Source organism: Acipenser ruthenus, chromosome 10 (genome assembly GCF_902713425.1).
Source record: "Acipenser ruthenus chromosome 10, fAciRut3.2 maternal haplotype, whole genome shotgun sequence".
Lineage (NCBI taxonomy): Eukaryota > Metazoa > Chordata > Actinopteri > Acipenseriformes > Acipenseridae > Acipenser > Acipenser ruthenus.
Window position 1 is genome coordinate 9,879,182 of NC_081198.1, and position 22,444 is coordinate 9,901,625.

The 22,444-nt window shown below is 36.1% G+C and overlaps 1 protein-coding gene and 1 long non-coding RNA gene across 7 annotated transcripts in view; one reads left to right on the forward strand and one right to left on the reverse strand.

Moving 5' to 3' along the window:
* Positions 1-1,718: 1,718 nt before the first annotated feature.
* On the reverse strand, positions 1,719-7,080 carry LOC131738092 (uncharacterized). The gene is made up of 3 exons (XR_009329613.1): positions 7,035-7,080; positions 2,236-2,385; positions 1,719-1,993 (listed from the first exon to the last, which is right to left on the reverse strand). It is a non-coding gene; the product is annotated as an uncharacterized LOC131738092 (long non-coding RNA).
* A 182-nt stretch (positions 7,081-7,262) lies between these two features.
* Positions 7,263-22,444, forward strand: part of col11a1a (collagen, type XI, alpha 1a) — an 88,833-nt gene continuing 73,651 nt past the window's right edge. For 2 of the 6 annotated variants that reach the window (XM_034021994.3, XM_034022002.3), the window contains exons 1-4: positions 7,264-7,617; positions 14,929-15,096; positions 16,611-16,824; positions 19,374-19,536. In XM_034021994.3, coding sequence (XP_033877885.1) covers positions 7,509-7,617; positions 14,929-15,096; positions 16,611-16,824; positions 19,374-19,536 — 654 coding nt within the window. In that variant the 5' untranslated portion in view covers positions 7,264-7,508. Of the gene's footprint in view, positions 7,618-14,928; positions 15,097-16,610; positions 16,825-19,373; positions 19,537-22,444 lie in introns of all 6 variants that reach the window. The other 4 variants (XM_034021985.3, XM_034022009.3, XM_059031696.1 and 1 more) reach the window with 4 other exon arrangements.

A 22,444-nucleotide genomic window follows, 5' to 3' on the forward strand; every position in this document is an offset into this window, starting at 1 on the left:
TGCACTTTTCAAATAGTGGAACGGGTGAGGGTGAAATGCACTGTGCAGATCAAACTGACTGAAATGTGCTTGTCAAAGGGGCTGTCATTGATTGGTGATGTCAGCATGACAAACATGGCAGCATGTGACAAGAATTTAAAGGGAGAAGAGGATTGGAAATGTTAAGCTCTAACGCATGCACAAAATCTCATGTGAAGTTAAATTATGTTTTCTGTTGTTTTTCATTTACGTTATTGTAAAAAGGTAATACACTAGCATTAAGCAATTACAAATGTTGCTTAAAGAATACATCTTATTAGTGTTTTGTATATCCTCTTTAGCTATTCTTCATTTGTTAATGTATACAATCATGCAGTTTTCAATTTATGAATGGAATCTTCCTAGAGGTAGCCCCGCAAATCCTTAATAATACTAATGCCTGGTTTGCTGAGTATCTATCTTTTTGTCCAGGGATGTATGCATCACAGTGTCAGCAGGCTAATGGGTTAAATATTTGGATAAGGAGTATATTTTTACACATATTAAGTATCAAATATTTACTAACCTGCAGATGTTTAACATATGTGTCTTCAATACCCTTAATCCAGATGTTTTAGATCATTAGTGATCTAGTAAAAAATACAGTGCCAAGAGGACTTTCAGGCTGAAGTCATGATCTACAAATAAACACCTGAAGCAGCCACTGTGATCTGATACTCGGTGATGTGCTGAATCCGAAGCAGACTGAATTAGAAGAAGAGTATCTCCATAAGAAACAATGTTATTCCTGTTTTTAGGCCGCTGATTCCTGTAAAGGATGATTTAACCTACTACTAAAATGCAAATCAATCCTTTCAAAAAAAAATTCTAAGTTTTGTCAGAAAGGGCCAATTGAAATGTTGTTCAGTAGAAGACATTAAATGTTTGACTCTGTATGTGTGTATTGTGAGATTAAAATGTTATGACTTAGCAATATACAATCAGTATTAACAAAACACTAAACAGTCCTTCCCAGCTGAGTAATCTATATCCTAAACACAACGAAAAGCCTTTAACTGTCAGCGGCTCCTACAATAAACCGTAGCAACTGGGCAAATGCCATTAGGTATTACTGTACACTTGAAAAACAGCTGCTTTGTTACCAGCTAATTTAATTAATGTGTGTTGTTGTACAAGTATTGTACAGACACTCTGTTACTTGATTATAGTTTAAAATGAAGTGGTTTATTTCACACTCTTTGGGTAATTTGTACACACGCTTGTATTTATTTTATTACATCTAAAAGTGTGCAGTACTTTATTGGCTTGTAAATGTGATAAAGAAAATAAAAAATAAGTTTAATATCTGCCATTGATAGGAAATACCACAGGAGAAAGAAAACAAAAGATGAAACAAGAAGATGAAAGCAAACAGAAATAGAGCTCAAAGAGGACGAGACAGACCCCAGACAAGAAGGGCCTCCCAGCATTTAAGAATTCCTGCCTTGGATTTCTGACTCTTTCTATTATACTAGTTACACACTTTGAAAGAAGGGCTTCAATTGAGAACCTTGGGGTTCCTCAAGTGTTCTAAGATTTTTCCAACTTAAGGTTCTATGTTACAAACACATTTGTATATTATACACACACATATATATATATATATATATATATATATATATATATATATATATATATATATATATATAGGTTTCCCTTCACTCTCGTTCGTTTGCCCCTTTAATAAATGTACACCCAACACAGACTTGAATTTTAGCGCTTTTACGCAGACTTTTAATAATTCACGGGGCGTTTGTTAAGGCTGTAGAATAGAGGAAGCAGAAAACAAGCTTGTTAGTGGGACAGAGGCAGACAAAGAGAGCCCGGACTTAGGAGGCAGGCTTGGAGGGGCCCAGACTTGAAGTTAGGATGTGAAGAGATCCCTGACCAATGAGCCGCCTTTACATAGCACCAGGCTCAGAGGATCTGAAAACACATAAAAGGGCTCTGACTCGGCAGTCCGATGAATCAGGACCTGAAAGGAGAGAGATTATTATTATTATTATTATTATTATTATTATTATTATTATTATTATTATTATTATTATTATTATTATTATTTATTTCTTAGCCGACGCCCTTATCCAGGGCAACTTACAATTGTTACAAGATATCACATTATTTTTACATACAATTACCCATTTATACAGTTGGGTTTTTACTGGAGCAATCTAGGTAAAGTACCTTGCTCAAGGGTACAGCAGCAATGTCCCCCACCTGGGATTGAACCCACGATCCTCCGGTCAAGAGTCCAGAGCCCTAACCACTACTCCACACTGCTGCCCCCTGACTGATCTGGTGCTGGCCTCGGACGAGGTGAGGCACAGGCCTCCGAAGCCGGGAGCAGAGAGGCATCCCGCAGGAAACCTGCAACAAAGAAAGCTGGGTTAATCTGGGACTCGGCACTGAGAGCGTAAAGCTGTGACAGGATAGTGTGGCCAGGGGTCCCCTCTGACTCACAGCAGTGAGAACCCCCCAGAGCGAGGACGAGGTCGCTGAAACAGACCTGAGGTCGGGGAAGTGAGACTCGCCCCCCAGAGGGGACCAATGCAAAAGCGCGTAGAAGGAGGAGAAGGAGGACAAAACTAAAACACTAGATAAGGGAAGTGCATAAGATTGTGCTTTAAATAGAGAGTTAATAATGATAGACATTAATTAAGCAGCCCCAACACCCACCCCCTGAATCTTGCACAAATGCTAACATTACAAAAATAAATAAAACAAAATCCTAGCTCCTTTTCAGAGCACTAACTAAACATTTACAAAAAAACTCCCTACACTAACCAAGCTGGGTGGATATGCCATTTACCAGTTAACAAAATATACATGTTACATATTTATATATAGAAAAGTTTTAATAACAGTGATACTGCTAAATAATAAACCTTTGTATAAAAACTAACCACACTGCAATCTTTCTAAGGTCTGCAGCAATACCCCAGTGAATATAACTAAATCAGTATGGCATCTTGAACAGTGTGTCATCAATCTGTTTACAAAAAAAAAAAAAAAACTGGTACACACATTTACAGAGAGTCCGCATAATCGTTTAATAATCACACAGTGCCTCAATGTTTACAAATGTGTGTATAGTTTATTGGATTATCAGCAACTTTGTTGAAGATTGGTGCAAAAACAAGAAAGTTAAGCAGTGGTGCATATGGGTCCCCATGTTTTAAATAAAGACCCTAAAAATAGGAAGGCAACCAAAATGGAACCTTAATGTACTCCAATTCTCAAACACCAAGTTTTTATTTACCTATATATATATATAAAAAAAAATACTAGTGGTGTACTGTTCAGGTTTTGTGGGTAAAACTGTGTAGCATGCATATTAAATGTGATTAGCCCAATGTAACCACAATAAATAAGAACGATTACTTTGTATTTAAAACCTGACATTATTAAACATTGCAGTATAAGAAAGCTTTCAAACAAAACAAACTGTTTCTTGGCAAGGACAAGCAGTTAAACAATATAGATCTGTGATCTCATAACTTCTTACACTAATTACTATAATTGATTCTAGCGTTTACTTCTGTTGGACCTACCCCACACAATCCAGAGAGACTGAAAGGGAGTGTGAATGTAAAATCAATGCAATATGTGATTTAATTAAAAGGATGATTTTGGAGGTTGGGATTTTTTTAAGTTCTAAAACTGTAGCATTGAAATACCAAACAAAAACAGCATAAATCCCAAAAAAAGAGACATATAATTGACCCGCCCTGTGATTGTAAAAGATTAGAAATGATGATTGTGAATTATAGCCATGAAAGTCATCACAAATGAAGGGACATTGATAGATGTGGTTTAGAGGTTTACTGAACCCACTAATCATGATGTGCATCCTACAAAACAATTCAACACAATAAACTCACTAATCTATGGGTGCTATTTTTTCTCTGTTTAGACAATGGAAATAAATTCCTGGCCTAGCACATTTAATTGATTATTAGTCCTTGTTTGCAGTCTACACACCTACAGTAAATCACGTGTACATTTAAACAGTACAAAGTATTTATTTGGGCTATGCACATTTTAAAGCAAGTATCAGTCTGTAAATCTACAGTGTATTTGGTTTAAAGTGATGATCATTGTTGAAACATACCTTTTAAAATATTTGCGATTACCTAAGCACCCCATGGTAGCCAGAACAATAAAGAATGATGTCCAGCTTTATCTTATATCACCTTATATAAAATAGCCCATATGATCTGCTTCCTCTACCCCCTGGAAATGGTTGGGAGGAACATCCAACCCTTAACATCAACTTAAAAATGCTAGCTGCCATTTGTCTACTTTATAATTGTACTTACACACATTTGTGAATAGTTTTGTGGACTGTAGCAATTGCGCCCCAAAATAACTTATCAACAATGGCCTCATGTCATCATGAATTCTTGTAGGAGTGTATTTCTTACAATCGCCCCTGGCAATGGGATGTAGTGGGGGGGCGCTTGCATATATCACGCTTTTAACAGGAAAATGTTTATCCAGTGTGATGAATTGTATGCCCCAGCATACTAACTTCATGATGTCACTGTGCCTTCATACAAGTTAAATCAAATGGCACCACAATGCAGTGACATCGTTGACTGATATCACTGCACCATGCTTGTGAAATAAAATAACTTAATCACAATGCAGGGAAAACATTGCAAACCAACTTTTTCAAGGTTACTATATATATATATATATATATATATATATATATATATATATATATATATATATATATATATATATATATATATACACACAGTTGTAGTCAAAAGTTTACATACCCCAAAGGAAATATATAATTTCTAGAAATTTCTCAAAAACAAATAATTATAGGAAAAATCTTTTGTAGCAAATGTTTTACTTTTGTGGATGAGGAAAAAAAGTTACAAAAAATAGATTATTTATTTCAGCAATTTTCTTGCAAAACTCAAAAACTGCTAATTCAACAGTATTCATACCCTGACAAGGAAAATTAAATTAATAGCTAGTTGAGGCACCTTTAGCAATAACAACCTCTTTTAACTGATTTGGATATTTCTCAATGAGCTTTTGGCATAATTCTTTAGTGATTTTTGACCATTCTTCAACGCAAAATTGTTCCAGTTCATTCAAATTCTAAGGACTTCTCTTGAGCACAGCCTTCTCATGCCAAAGTTTCTCAATCAGATTTAGATCAGGACTTTGACTAGGCTATTCCAGAATCTTGATTTTATTCTTCTTTAACCATTCTGAAGTAGATTTTGATGTGTGCTTTGGATTGTCGTTGCGTTGGAATGTCCAGTTGCGCTTTAAACCAAGTTTTGTAGCGGAGGGTTTCAGATGATTGGCCAATATCTTTTGTTATGCTATGGAATCCATTTTACCATGTATTGGAATTAAATGTCCTGTGCCATTAGAGGAAAAACAGCCCCATGGAAGGATATTACCACCAAGCTTGACAGTAGGTAGGGTGGTCTTTTCTTTGTACGCCTCACCAGACTTTCTCCAAACTTAACGAATATCAGTGTGACCAAATAGCTCGATTTTTGTTTCATCACTCCACAAAACCTTTGACCAGAACTCACATCCATCATTCAAATGCCATTTTGCAAACTTTAAGCAATTGTCCTTGTGACATTTTCCTAAGAGTGGCTTCTTCCTTGGCCTGCAACCATTGAGACCTTCATCATGCAATACTTGACCAATGGTTGAAATGGAAACCCCAGTCCCATTTGCAGGCAATTCACTTTGAATATTTTTGGCAGTCAATTTTGGATTGTTATTAACCTTCCTCACAATTCTTTTACTTGTTCTTGGTGAAATAACCTTCTTTCTTCCAGACCAAGGAAGAGTTGTGACAGTACCATGAGTCTTGTACTTCTTGATAACAGAAACACTAGTTGAAATTGGGACACTCAAATGCTTGAGATTTCCTCTTGTATCCTTCTCCAGCTTTATGACAATAAATAATTTTCTACCTAAGGTCTTCAGATAGCTCTTTACTTTTTCTCATATTGACTTATCGGTAATAACAGCAATCATCCTATCCTAACCCTTTTATACTCTCTAAGAATGTTAACCTACAATCTAGAATTAGGTTCTGCATTATCATATTGAAATATCTAGCACACTGTAGACAATACTATCATAGCATCAAAGGGTATGACTACTTTTGAATTAGCATTTTTTGAGTTTTGCAAAAAATGCTGAAATAAATAATTGTAGACATCTATTTCTTGTAACTTCTTTTCCTCATCCACAAAAGCAAAACTTTAGAATAGTAGAATGTTATAGTAATGTATTTTTAATACAATATTGTAGTTAACATTACAAATATATAAAGTAAATATTAAACGCATTAAATAGATGAAAAACATATTGTGTAGTAACATGCAGCAGCACCTTGCTAAGTGGATATAATGTTGCAGACTATGGTTACTGAAATGCATTAAATATGATGCAGTGCATGTTCCTAGGGCTTTCCCCCCAAATTACTTTCAGTCGTGGATTATCGACCCTCCCCCCACGACACTAACAGCATACAAAGACCCATCTGTGTACAAACTTCAGCTCTTAATATACTTTTAAATTGATTACTATATTAATGCCACTACTATAAACACAATGTTCTCTCACTAATAGGAACAATAATTGTAATGTTTAAATAAAAATGCCGACCTTTGATAATCGTAAACTGTATCTTTTAAGATTTATTTTTAAAGAGCGGTTGTGAAGTTCGCCTCTCACTCAAAGCGTGTTAACCTCGCAGGCTATATTATTTATTTCCCCAAAAATGTATTGTACATCGTGTTCACTTTGTTTGCACTTACTACAAAAACTCAAAAAGCAAAATATTGATCCCCCCTAATTCCCACTTGTGTTTAAGTCAACAAGTTGCGCTTTATTGTAAGGAGATATCCGGGAGATACCTAGGTGACCCGAGTCGAACAAGAATCGGTATGCGGGATTGGGATGGAGGACAGATAATGCTTGCTCATTCAACAGATTGTCAAACACTGTAGATTGCTTACATGCCTTTTCGGTCTCACACTCTCCTGCCATTCCTTTCATTCCCAAAGTGCTCCAAGAAAATTGATGGAGTTTTTTGGAAGCAAAAAAGGGGATTTGGCTTGACTCGTGGAGATGGGAGGATCCTTAGGCAAATTTGGAGCCCAGCGATTTGCTAATAGCAGGAATGTTCCCTTGTCAGTTTACTGTGATCGTGGGTCTGGTTTGTGGTGCTTGCCCAACCCTCTTGACGGTGTGGCTTTAGGGGGATCGAATGCTCTTTGCATTTTTATGAAAGCCCAAATACCTTCAGTCTGAAGGCAGGACACAGGGAAGGAAAGATCTGAGGGGCCTGGACTGGCTGTGCAAAGAAAAAAAAAACTTGCTTTTTCACTTATGGCTGTGTAGAAAAAATATCACATTTGGGATTGTGGAAGGGACTGAATTTTGTATAAATTGAAGCCGCCCAGTTTTGATCACAGTTGTGGGCGCCGATCATGGAGATGCAAAAGTGGTCCACAAGGTGGAAAACGAAAAGGTGGCTCTTGGATTCCACTTTAATCATCACTTTTACTTTCGTTCTGCAGGCTGCAAATATCAGAGCAGGTAAGAAATGAGAGACCAAAAATAAAATAAAAACGCGTCTGGAGTTTTAGCACTGTCAGTAAACCAAATCTATTTATAACGGCACATACTAATAATAATAGGACAGGGGGGGCAGGGGGGGGGGGGGGGGGGGGGGAGGAAACCTATTACCTGACCTCAAACTATTAAACCATTCCAAGCATTCAAGCATCTTTAAAAATGCACTGCCCCATTAACAGATATTTAAAAACTATTAAATAAGGCAAGTTTCAGCCACACTAGCAAATACAGTGGTTCAGACTGACATATGAAAAGTTAAGTGTAAATCTGTAAGTTTAAAGAATAAAACCTCATTTGTGCAAAACAGGTTTCCATGCATCTGAAATAACAGCATAGGGCCGTTTTAATTTTCCTGAATCTTCCCCTACCTATTGAGTTGTGAGGAAAAAATTAAATTAAATAAAAAAAAAAAACAGCTTATACTAAACTTCTCAAGTGTGAAAACAATATATGCGGTTCGAGACAATTATACAAAGGAAACGGTAAAACTATAGTTTTTGTACGGTTTTTTTTTCCTGTTTTTATTCACCGTTCCAGACGTGCTTCTTTTTTCTTGCAGGTATCATTTAAACTTTTCAAAAACGCCGTCTAGTCTGTAGCAGAGGAGATGGTTATTATCTTGGTCATCTTGTTTGGATGTTTAAATATACATTTCATACGTGGCATAGCTGGGATGGAACTGCAAATATCAAACCGGCTGACAAGTTTTTGACGACTGCCTAAAATATGTAACCAGCAAAGCCCTTTGTTTGAACTGGTGGTCCGTTAGGTGTATGTGGACACGGTTAGCAGGGTGACATTCCTCAGGTTTTAAGATTGCAGCCAGTAAGTTTGGTCAGTAATTCTACAGCCGCATGATAGTTGCCTGTCAAGGACTTTAGAAGCTTTGGAGGATAAAAACGTTAACTACTAGTACTAACCCTAGTGAACTTTAACATTTAATGTCCCAGTGCACCTACCACTGGGTACACGATTGGATTTCATATGACTCAGAGAGTATTCATATTGTACTAAATAGTATTACTGTAGCATTTCTTTGTATTTTATTATTTTATTTTTTGCTGCAGGTATTCATATGAGTTGCATGACAGCTGTTAAATCACCACCCCTGCTTTCACAATACAACGTATTTGGAAATTCAACTATTTTTATGACAGCACTTAATAGTCATTTGCAAAGTTAAAACATCAAGAAAATAAACAAACAAACACTTCTTCTGTAGACTGAAAAGAACACTTTTGATGTAACGAGCTGAATTGTTATAAAAGGAGTTTGACTTTAAAGTTTATAGCACACAATTGCACCTCGCTGTTGGACCAGCATGTTTATTTTCTGTGGTCTGTAGCTCTGCCCCCTGCTGTTCATACAGATGGACTCTGACTGGCTTGAATAGTGGGAAATGAAGATTCTGATTTGGGACATGATCATTTTATTACACATTCACAGAAGGCCACTGACTTTCTGTATTGTGGATTGATTCGGTTGCCTATACAATTAGAAGTTGACTTTTATATTGTAGTTATTTATTCATAGATTTTTTTTGGTACGTTTTTATCAATAGTTGTTGTATTGTAAGCAATTTAATCTTCACTATAAAACAAAAAAATGTTTGCGCATAATGCAGTGCTAGTAAATGTAATATGCAAGCCCAGGTATGGTCAGTTTCAGTGCTTAATACAGTCTAAACTAGATCCATATGATAGAGGAAAAGAAACACCCTTTCTCCACACTGTCCTCGTTCTCACTAAAGCCCAAATGTCTGAATGTTTAAACAGGTTTGGCATTTACAGATATTATTCAATAGTTTATACAAGGAAACTTATTAATAGCAACCTATGGCATCCAAATTGAAATATACCTCAAGGTGTGGGAATCTTTTTTGTCTTTTGCGTGTGCACTCAGTGTGGGTGCTAATTTCCTAAATGGAGGACGAAGCAGTTATTTAGTGATGGTCTACTTTACACTTCCCTATTATTTGGGATGCTTCAAAGAGCAGGCCACTATGGGGGCCCTACATGGATGAGTGGTGTGTTGTGACCTAACAATGCCTGAGTCACACACAGTAAGGACCGAGCTGAAATAAGGTGTAATTCATTGTTTTCAAAAGACTCCGCTCTTGTTAAGTTTTACTGCTTATGAAACATAAACAAGCTTAAAAGCAACCAAGGCCCTTGCCTTCAGAGAATAATAACAACACAATATATAATAATAATCAAGCTAATTAATAAATGGGCCAATACTTGGTGACAGTTAAAAGATACATAATACCCTTTTATGTTCTTTCTGTAGAAAATAAATATCCATTTCGAATAATTTCAGCCGTGCCCATAATCCTGAGGCCTCTAACAGCACAGTATTTGTGTTAGTTGAGTACTTCATGGATTGAGTGAGTTTTCCTCCTTAGCAGTTAAAAAGAGTTGATGTTATATTTTTTTGTAATCTCTTGGGTGCCCCCTCAGGTTGTGAATGTACAGACATGTTTCTAAGCCCTCAGGGTTAAGGCATTACAGCTTTACATTCTTTGTGACACTATCTACACTTTATAGCACGATTTTGGTTATACCACAGGGAATTTGTACTGTTTAAATATAAGATGACAAACACAAAATGCAAGAACTTATTGTATAATAATAAAACATTGAAAAAGCCTTATCATTGTCTATGTAGTACTTTGAGGTATTATTATGAATGCAATTGCCATCAGTCTGGACAGCTGAACCCTTTCCTGTATCCTGTACACTTCAGGTCTTATGTAAATGACCCATAATTGTATCATGTGCCACAGTTAATTTGCACATTGTGGCTTGTCATTAGTGTGGTTTATTACCAGACCAGGCTTTAATGTAAACAGAGTAATCTACCCTTAACCAGATAATAAGCAGTATAATGATCAAATCTTTAGGTTTATAATTAGACTACTTGCCCAGGCAAATAACCTCAATAAATTGTAGAGCTGAATAATGATAAAAAAAAAGATCCCTGTGAAAATCTGTGCAGAGCTTTCTGCTATAATGCACCCTTGTTGAAACCCTGAGTGCACACAAGAAGGCTTCTTGCTGAATAGATTATTTGAGTCCCAGGGATCAGCAGGTGAAAAGGTCCTTTCTTTTTTTTCTCTACACTCTGTCCAAGCTGACAGGACACAGCAAAGGTATACAAGATTAAGCTTCTTTTTACCCATTTTTCGGTATGTAAAAGGGTGTGAAAAGTACTTTTTTGCATTTGACAGAAGACTAACATGGTAGTATGAACAGTATGTAGTATCCTAGACAATGTGATTCTATTAAACAGGTTCTCACATGTGCTAAATATCACTACTGGTTAATTTAATATAGGTTCAATTACATAGGTAGGACTATCAAATTTCATGCTTTAGGTCCAGTATCAAGGCTTTAAAATGCACCTATCGTGCCAAATTTCTTTGAAATTGTTAGTAATAATTTGAGGCTAGAACAATGTTCTTCTGTGTTAAATGTAGTCTGGATTTTGATTGTTCTTCTATTTACTAAAAACGTTAGCTTCCTGTTTAATAAATATTTTATTTTTTCAAGCCCTTCTGGTTCATTGTACTATAATACGCTTGTTTGGAGAGCTACCCATACTTGTTTACAGAACAGGAAAGGCAATATGACACTCTCTCATCAGCTGAAGGTTGCAGATGCTCATTTGGCATTTTAATGAATTTCAGCTTGTGCTGTTTTCTGGCACCTACCCGATAGGTCATAGCCTGGCCAGGTCTACACATCTGGGATGTATATGAGGCCTGGTGGTATGCATACAGACATTCTGTAACTTGAGTTATTCCATTTATATTTTAAAGCCAGATTAGCTTTAAGCAATAATACAGTTCTTTGAAGCTGTTTCTAAACATCTGTGGTATGTATTCACTTTGAGTTTGCATGTAAGTGATAATGAGGGTTTATAATTTACAGTGGCTTTTTGAGGCTGTGCATGCTCTCCAATCACGTAAACTCTCACTAACACAAAAGGGTTTCCTTTCGGAGGAGGGCATAATAGATGTGACAAGCCTTTGCCTTTCAGAGATTTAAGGGGGTCGTGATTGTGTTTTCAGCACTGGGAATGTGGAGCTTGGAACTTTTTAACATAAGATAGGGTTGTACAAAGCACAGATTAGAAGCAGTTTAATTAAACACATTGCATTGGGGTTTGGGAGATTAATTGTGGTTTCAGTCACGGTGCATTCAACACATATGTTCTTTTGCATGTGGATTGTTGAATATATGTAGTGATGAGTCTAGGGATCTTGGCAGTTTCAAAGTGTTAACGCAAGCAACATGCATACAAATGAAAGACGACAAGGAGCTGTCTGGGGGAGATCTGGGCAGGCCTAAAAGTGGGATTTATTCATGGAAAACCCTATCCATTAACAAAACTGAACAGCCCTTTAAATCTTATATATTTACCAAGCTTTTGTCCAAATGCAGGCACTATGTTTTTCCTTAAAAATATTCTTTTTTGCTGTGTGATATACTGTAGATTAGACCAAATACAAAAAATATAGTATGTACTAAAACAGTACATAAGGGAAATGTTTAAAAACTGTTAGAATTAACAACTCACGGTTAAACTTGAGTAACCCTCCAGAATAATCAGTCTGTTCGTTGTATAACCAAAAGAATAGTGGATAGAAAGAAAGCTGATTGTATAACATTGGAAGAGCCAAATTAAACAGTACTTTGAGAAAAACTAGTCTAAATAAGCCCACTCCTTTTTTCAACAGCTTTGATGTACCAGTATTGTATGCAATCCACTAATATATTTATAATTTGACATTTTTCAAGTGAAGATTTGTATCATTCTTTTATTTAGACAATAATATAGCTCTTTAATGTTGTAATGTAAGTAGAAAATATTAACAAAATACAGGTGCAGTATTTAATATTCAGATTTATTAATGGGAATGCTGCTAGGTATTAACAGTATATCTGGTAATTTGCCAACGAGACAAATAACTTGGCCTCACATACTAGTGAGGGTCTAGTTTTATTAATGAGAACTGTGTCCTAGAAATACTGTAAAGGGGACTTACTGAAGTCAATTTAACATGACAAGCCTGTTGCCTTACATTGTCCATGTAGTGCCTCCTTATTTAAAGAAACTTGATAAGTGTGATAAGCGTAGATGTAGTAAACGTGCAATACTGTTGTAATGCTTAAAACTGATAGCCTTGTTGTTTAGATGAGGCAGAATTCAGTTCCTCTTCAGACTTACATAAAACTGGATTCAGAGTTTATGAACTTGTTTTAGTCTTACATTTTCTGATGTTTTTTTTTTTTTTTTTGCAAAGTAATTTCTCACAGTTATAAATGTGTGCCCTATATTTTTAATGGGGTCAGTAATTAAATAGTCAGTTAATCTAACAGATTAATTTAATCAGATGTCTCGACCATTTTGCGTACAATACAGTGTTATGTGATAACACAGGGGCTATAGGGGGGTGTTAACCTTCTTAGTTAAACAGGAGAATGTTGGCCTACTCAATAGAATGTGTTTGGAGAGTCTTGCTAACATACAGTAACTGTATTAGTTGTAATTGCAACTCATAAAAGTAACAGTTCATATTATCCCTAGGGTGCTTTATAAAACAATAAGTAATGCTAGTTCAGGCAGATTCTATGTGTACCCTTAGTAAAAGCATAGCAAAGTATAATAAAGTATGGTAAAGCATAGGTAAACAATGTGAAGATCAGTGAAGTATTGTAAAGCATATTAATAAACACAGCACACCAGGATAAACTATGCCAAATGCATAGTATAAGCATGGGAAAAGCAAAAATGCCATGATAAATTTTATAAGGGTAGCCTCTATAACAGTGTTGAGTAAATACTTGAGTAGATCTTTAGGGTACAGTTGTGAAAAAAAGTTTTTTTCAGGGTTAATATTTTATATTGGCAGGAAATAAAAAAAAAAAACAAATCTGAGCTTGAATAAAAGATAGAATAAAATCTGTTGGGGACAGCAAAAAAACAAAACAAAAAAAACCAGACTTTTGCTTTTCGTTTGTTTGCTATTTATCACTTCCCTATGTGTAGTAGTATGACTTTAGAAGGTGCTCAAATACCTGTACTGTACACTGTAAACCATTGACCACTTTCACACACATTATCTAACACTAATGACTGTTAATGTTGTCTTCCATACCAGACTAGTCTTGTAAGCAGGCAGTCCAAGTCCTAGCAGGATCATACATTTTGTGCCCTATTACTTACATCCCTCGTGATGCAACATTCTGACAGGAAAAGTATTTTGTTTAACTATCCACAGCAAACCTATCATGAAGTAGCTTTTATTTTACTCATTTTAATTACCACACTAACTTTGAATATAGTTAAAGTTATTAAAGCATTCATAAAGTATAACAATGAGATACCTTGGGGCTCCCGAGTGGCGCATCCGGTAAAGGCACTCCGCCCAGAGTGCAGGATACACCCTATAGCTTGGAGATCGCCGGTTCGAATCCAAGCTATGCCACTGCCAACCGTGGACGCCGCACAATTGGCCAAGCGCTGCCCAGGCGGGGTAGGGGGTAGGTCGGCTGGGGAGTCCTCTGCTCACCTCACGCCAGTGACCCCTGTGGCTGGCCGGGCGCCTGTAGGCCAGCCTGTATGCAGTTTAGAATCGCGTGCTCCTCCGAAGGTGTAAGTTCTGACTATGGCTGCACAGCGGGCTTGCAGAGTGAAAAAAAGTGACAACTGATGGCACTCGTTTCGGAGGACGCGAGTGCTCGTCTTCGTCTCTCCCGGGTTAGTTCGGGGGTTGCAACGGTGAGCCAGGTTGATTAATAATTGGACACTCCAAAATTGGGAGAAAATTGGAAAAATGAATAAAAATAATTGTTAAAAAAGAGATACCTCTTCCCAATTAAATAATAAAGGGGATAGCCATTCCCAATTAAATAATAATGATTACTAATACATGTGGGAGCTATCCAGCTTCGAACATAAAAAAGAAGTTACTAATACCATGAGAGCCGAAAACCATGTCATAGCCATGTAATAAAGTTTACTATTGGTGTCAAAAAGGTAATGAGATTTGATGGTCACCCAAAGGGGTAATTGTAAAATTCCAGATGTGTTTTGCCTATGGATATATGTCAGTTCAAAGTTAAATTTTAATTAGTGCACTAAGGAAATGAGTGAAATGTGTGGCCTGGAGTTTAGAGTAAAGTATCATCATTGATGAAGATGTGATTTGGTGGGAACCAGATTTAACTGTGTTTTACAATTTCTTTTTATTCTTGTCTCCTTCAGCTGATCCTGTTGATGTGCTCAAAGTATTAGACTTTCACAGTTCTCCAGAAGGGGTTAAAAAAACAACAGGCTTTTGTACGAATAGAAGAAACTCACAAGGATCAGACACAGCCTTCAGAGTTGGAAAACAAGCACAACTCAGTGCCCCGACAAAGCAGTTATATCCAGGTAAGCTACACAAACTAACAGTGTTCTTGTTAGCTGTGTTCGTGTCTATTGGATGCACCATTGTGAACCATTGTGAACTCCACACAAAACTCCATGGATCAACTCACATGCTTACCCAGATTAAAATCTCATGCAGTCCAGAGAGAGAGATGCAGACTTTAGAGGTCAAAACATCAAATCTGCCATAAAATGCTGAATACAGCCAACCATTGTTGCTTTTGAATGCACATCCTTAGTAATTGTTTGTCAGATGTCTTGTCCCGTTTACATTAAAAAAATAGCATATACTGGATCTTCATTCTTGAAGTGGGAGATTATGATTATCCTAGCCTGGATTAGATGGAATTTACAGGGCAGCTCCAGAAATGTTATTGGCTGTAGAGACATGTTATTTAATGGCTTTTATTATTTATGTTGCAGACCTTGAACTTCTTCACATTGATAAACTGGGGTTGATTTCACATGTATTTTAACTTTCATATTCATATAAGAGTGAGGTGTGTTTTTAAATGTCAAAGGCTTGATACTCCAAAGCAGTGACACTGATACACTTAACTAAATAATAATCATTTCAATTGACATAAACAGCAGTGGATTTAATACTGGTGTCATGTTAAAATATTCACCTTCCTGACTCTTATAGTAGGTTTACAAACACAAATAAAATGAAGCAACAGACGTGCACAGTTTATTTTCATGACCTTGGGTGACCTTTTTAATTATTTTAACCACACAGTATATTCAAGAGTAAAATTAATTATTGTACATGAAATGATGTTTGAAAATGAATGTCACTATTATTACAATGGGTAACTTCTATAGTGAAGAAAGTTAGATGTGTTTTAAATACCATTAAGAATGGCTTGGTTTGCTGTTTGCTGAGTGTTCCATTTTTTTATTCTTTTATTGGAAAGCCATTTTAATGACACACAAAAACAGAGTTAAAATTGGTTCTTGTAACTTTAATAGTCATGTGTAGATATGGGGATGACAGTTTATATGTACTGGCAAAATATACAAGTTAAGTGGTGCCAGACACTCATTAAATTAATATGTTCAGCGTGTGTTTTGTTGTTTTACCAAATTGGCTTGACTGCAAAGAGAGAAAAAAAGAAATAACAATGTGATTGGTGTGATTACTGGCAGAAAATAAGTGTTTGAAAGCATTTAACATTTTATAAAACTTGAAATTGCATTACGGTGCATGGCATTTCTATGCAGTTTGTTTAATACTTTAAGCATATGGAACATTGACCTACTGTATATACAGTAGCCATACTTTATTTAATACACATTCAAAGAACGATACAAAACATATTTTACTGGCCATCAGCAATAATACTGACTACATGTTTAGAACACCTACAATATGTTTGTTTTGGAAGGAATGTTATTTTAAGTTATTGTGATATATTGGGGTTTGAAAAAAATAACTTCAATCAATATATACATACACATATCAGACATCTTGATATCATTAATACAAAATAATGTAATTCTTGTTGGTGTTCCAGGTGGAGTGTTCCCAGAAGATTTCTCTATCCTAACAACGATAAAACCCAAGTCAGGGATCCAGTCCTTCTTGCTGTCAGTGTACAATGAGCAGGGAATCCAGCAGCTGGGAGTGGAGGTGGGCAGATCCCCGGTGTTCCTGTATGAGGACCAATACGGCAAACCAGCCCCTGAGGATTATCCTTTGTTCAGGACTCTTAACATTGCAGATGGAAAGTAAGTGGAATCCAACAAAAAAAAAAAAGTTCTACTGAAAAAAGCGTATTAGTAGTTCCAGCAATATGGCTTATTTTGATAAGGTACTTTTCTTTAGTGCATCAACGCTCTGCAAACCAGTGACATAGTTAAGGTTGAAAGACTTTTGGCTGGTTTCACAGACCCTGATTATCTCTTGTCATGGACTAACTAATGTTTTTTTTTTTTAGGTAAAAGTAGTCCAAGACTAGTGCTAAGCAGGGTCAGTGAAACCAGCCATTAACATGTGTGGAGACTGCAGGAGGCATCTCAAGCGCTGTCATCCCAGATAATGTCTTGCACTATAATGAGAAGGATCAGCTGTCCCTCTGGAGAGGAAAACTGAAGTTGACATTTCCTCACAAACCTAAAAGCGTATCTCTAGCACCTTGGTCTATTCAATTGATCTAGTTAGTTAATGATCTAAATACTGTTGTCCTTTAAATAGCTAAATAGGACAATCAGACAGAAAGACACTAAATGCAATTTTAGATGTTTGATTTTTGTGACGTAGTTTTATCTACCACTGTTTATAATTATTTTAAAAGATATTGCTACCACAAAACAAACCTGTTTTTTTTTAAAACTAGAATGATACATCCTGTTTATATGCAGCATATACAAACCGTCCTGGGCAAACTGTTCATATTTGTTCCTTAAAAATTGAAGCAAAACTTGCATTTAAGAAACCAGCTTAGTAAATCAGACCCATTATGTCATGGTGAAAATGTTCAATCTAGCAGCACTGTCTAGAAAGAACACAGGTTAATCCAGCAGGCATTAATGTGGGAACCCACTGTGCAGCTGCAGAAGGCTTGTCTGTCTGTGTCTTTGAAGTTTTTAGGCTGTGGTAATTGAGAAGTCCTTTGATAATGGATTGAATGCAAGTGGAAATACATTTAGAACAGTTGAATTCAAGACAGAATATGCATATGGCCACAAAAGGTTTAAAATAATGACTGCAAATGAAGATGGAATTTAAATGGAACAGCCTGGACAAAACATCTCAACAGTGTGTAAATACTATGAGGATTAAAGTAACAAGTAACATGTCCAGACAGGAAACTACTTAATACAGTATTTTATTTTTGCCCTTTTACGTTGTCATGATGTTACAGATGTGTGATTTGTAAAAAATAAAATCTGCTGTAGGTACAATGACCTCACTGATCTATGATAATGCCTGTCTTTCAAAAAACGGAAATAAAACTTAGAGGATACCATAATATTTAATTAATATGAATTGATATTGTACTTTAAAAGAGCACCTCACAATGACTACACGGTTCAAATGTGAATATAAAGCTTTTTCATATGTTAGCAGGAAAAAAAAAAAAACAATTTCAAGTTAAAATTTTATCCTTTCAACTCAACTCAGACTCAAAGCTGTAGAAGCAATGCAACGTGGGAGAAACTGGTTCTTTATCATGCATTGAATCAGACCTGTTTTTTAAACACTATTTTCCTATCTACAGAACAAAAATAGTCAAATATGAGCTTCACAAGTATAGTAACAATTAAATCACTTATACTAAACATAGCAGGTAATGTACTGTGAATTGTGTTGACTGAGTGAATTCTTTTCATGCCATCTTCCTTTTTGGTTATTTGAGACTGAAGGATGAACCGTTTCTAAGGTTATACGAGTCACACCATTGGCAGCATTTCAAAAAGTTCATTTGTAACCCAGAATTAGGTCTAAGATTGTATTGAATAGTCCTATAGCCTTTTAAGCCCTTAAATATTGACACCTGGATTGTTGGAGATAAAAAGCGACAACAGTATACTTTTACAGACATGGGCAAAATTGAATTGCATCCAATTCTTAACTTGTTAACATAAACTGTTGGCGGTATGCAGCATTCGTAGATGAACCTTATTCCATCCTCACGGATTGGTGCATCACCTTGTTAAAACCATTTTTAAAGGTAGCCTCTAGGATGTATTTATTTGTGGACTTGACTGTTTGTTTTATTTGTTTAATTCAGTTAACAGAATACAATTAGTTTTTTTTTTTCTCCCACAGTTTTGTTTTCATAAACCACGGTCTGTCAATACAGTCAAACACACTTTACAATCATCATTAATGAAGTGCTGTATGACAGGGCGATGTCATTATAAATGCAACTCATTCCCAACTTATTAAGAAACAGATTTGTTGCATTATTATTACATTTTTTAATTGATATATCCAATACAGCATGTATAATGAAATACACTGCAATATTCACAACAATAGAGTGAGTATATGTGGTTTGTTGTTCCACAATGTCTGTCATACTAAATAAGCCAGATGGAGGATTTAGTTTTGTATTTAATGAGTTTAATCCAGTGTTACAAAGGGCCAAATTGTGGGGGCAAGAATGCATTACAGAACAGTACTCCTGGAATGTATTATTTATGTGTAGTAGCTGACTGCACTCAGTGGGGGGTGTTTTTCTCATGTGTTGCTCACTGTTAACTCTTGCTTTGCTTTGAAAGCCTTTTTAGATGTCTAAGCAACATTTTCAATTTCCCATCTTTTTGTACAGGTGGCATCGGGTAGCTATCAGTGTACAGCAAAAAACTGTAACTATCATTTTTGACTGTAAAAAGAAAATCACAAAACCACTCAGCAGAAGTGACCGGGCTATCATCAACACTGATGGCATAACAGTGTTTGGTACCAGGATTTTGGATGAAGAAGTCTTTGAGGTAAATAAATAAATAAATAAATAAATACACAATTTGTATTATTATTAGTGCTATAAACATGTATCAAATAATTTCAGTTTAAAAATGAGTTTGTTGCAGTTGTTTCCTCTTGTGGTGTTTTAATTGCTGTAGTGTCATGGGTGCCATATCTGGTTTTGATGAGGATTTCTTGTAGTTGTTTGGGAATTGCCCATAGTATGTACTGATAAAATCTAAACTTTTGTATCCTTAGAATTTGCCTCTGTGCCTGTTTCAAAGTCAGCCTGCAGACAGGCTCCCTTGAATGTGTAGATGTTCTGGGTAATTGTACTGGGCATTACCCAAGAACCGTCAAGTCACGCCACAATTCTCAAAAACAGAAATAAGTTGAGAATTGCTACAGGGGCTCCAAAAAATATACATCAAATGCCAGATGAGTGACAGTAACAGTACACGCATTAGGACTTAGCAGTGTTTTTAAAAATCTCACTTCTATGACCATACGATGGTTGTCTTTTACAGCAATGTGGGAGGGGGTAGTTGTCCATTTGAGAAAGAGAAGATATAATTCTATGCTTCTGAACCAGGAGCAAGTCATAATGAGTGGGGGATAGGTCTGCCATTTGACCTGAAGTCTCAGCTGCTTCAGTTCTGCCTCTCCCATCTGGTGTATCTATCAGCCAGTGCTGTCTGAGGAATCCTAAAATAGGAAAAAGAATGAAATGAGTGAAAACTGGCCATAAATACCAAGTCTGCTGGTGTCAACACTGCAAGGCCATAAATTAGATTTTGTTCAAAGTTGGGTGGTGTGGGGGTGGTGTTGGGGGTAGTGTTATGACAAGAATGTGTCTTACTAATGTAATAAATACTTCTGAAATTGCTTAGGGTTACAATTGATGTGAGCTTTGACAAGAGAGTATCTATGGCAAAACAGGGAATAAGCACATTCATTTTTTCAAGGCCATATCGTATTACATTTTATATTTGTACACCTTAGCTGTGTTTGAAGTCAGTTTGAAGGGGGTTTGAACTTTGAACAAACATAAACCCAAGTTCTAATGTGCGTTGTTGGATATTTCAGTGAAAGCGTGATGAAACTACTGATAGCTTAACAGAAAAAAACATATTGTCTCTGTGTAAAGCTTGTTGAGACAGTGGCAATGAAAAGGGTCAAAACAACCCTTTGCTTTACCCAGAATGGTGTCATACTGCTTCTAAATTGAATGTGTGTTTACATTTTGTGTTATGCTTGTTTTTTCTGCAACCAGGTTTATTTTGTGTCTCTTAAAAAACGTTACTGGTTTTTTTTTTTTACCGGTCATCTAAAACAAGACTTTATTTTCACAGTTTTTTTTTTAAACACTGCACAGTGAAATCCTGAGCTGAGTGATAACATGCCTGATTATGAGACTCAGCAATGACATAGGCCAGAAACAAGTTAAATGTCATATTATTTCTTCTGTTGCCAGCTCAGCGTCAGCTGTATTTGTTACTGCATTTATGTATCTGAAAGCAAATGTTTTCAAATTAGGAAGACAGTCAGCTGTTGATGACCAAATGTGGATGACAATTTCTTCTGGCAGTAGAGCACTCTGGATCGCATCGGGTGCCACCTTCACAGTGTACAAAGCAAAGCAAAAACATCTTTTACTTTCTCTTTTGCTGATATATTTGCAGCGTGGGACCTTTGTCGTGGCATTTCATGGCAAAATCAATCAATGTTCCCTTTATCCTCAGTGTGATCCAACATTTTTTCTATCCTTTTCTGTTAACAGCGATATTATTTAATATTACGCACCTATGCATGGTGGTACGTTTTATGCGTAAAATTACGTAGGCGTGTAATTACGTAACTGTGGCACATTAAATCATTAGAAGCCTAGAAGTGGAGGCAGTAACAGTGGTGTTAACACCACTGTAAAAATATCACATAGTGTACACGTAAATAATAGTTTACTTTGTCAAAACGCCTTTTAAAATAGGACCTCTAAGTATTCAAAGAATAGTTATTGACAAAAAATAATAAGAAAATAAAAGAAACCCCACCTTCATAACACATCTTTCATGCCAATAAATATACAGTAAAAGGCATGAAGGGAACAGTTTTCTGTTCAATAAAGGAATTATTGAATCATTTTGCGCTCAGGTTTTCAGTATATTAACCCTCATGTTAAAAATCTGGCTACATGGCCTTATGAGATCTGAGAATTGTGTTACAACAGTGTCATTGTAATGCCATAATATATTCGTGTTATGAAATAACTGTACTGTAACTAAAAGTGCATGTGATTTATTTAACTAGCCAGCTAGTTGTCACCATGGCTTTTTTCTGCCTATTACAAGTAAAAAGTCCTTTGTGTGGAATTCCCCCCAACCCCATGATTATTTTGAAGTGTTCTATGTGTAATTGGTTCGCAAGTGTGGACCATATGAAGCATTTGTGATTGTAGTATCATCAATGTAATTTCGATGAGTGTAAAATTCCAAGTTTCCAGTATGTTATTTAGGCATACAGTATATGGTATAGATGCTTGTATATAATGCAAATATAATTAACCGCATTTAAAAAAGAAAACTCTGTTTAATATTAAGGCTAAATGACAATTATTGGAAATCCTTGACACCAGTAGGGCTGTGATTTTACAGTTTATATTTCTAAAAAAATATGCTGCTATTAAAGCCTAAAATTTGCCAACGTCATGCTATGGATCCCAAGCAAATAAATTCCATTAATGTTACCAGCTGAAGTCAAGCCAGTATGGAACAATGAGCAACAAACACCTGTAGTAAAGCCAGAATGACAAGCATACTGTCTTGTGACATTTGGCAACTGAATATCACTTTGCTCCTGGTAGTTTTGTAGTGTCTTTTTGAGCTCAGCTTGTGATTGCTCAAATATCACTGGTATTATCAATTAGCAGTCAGTGGA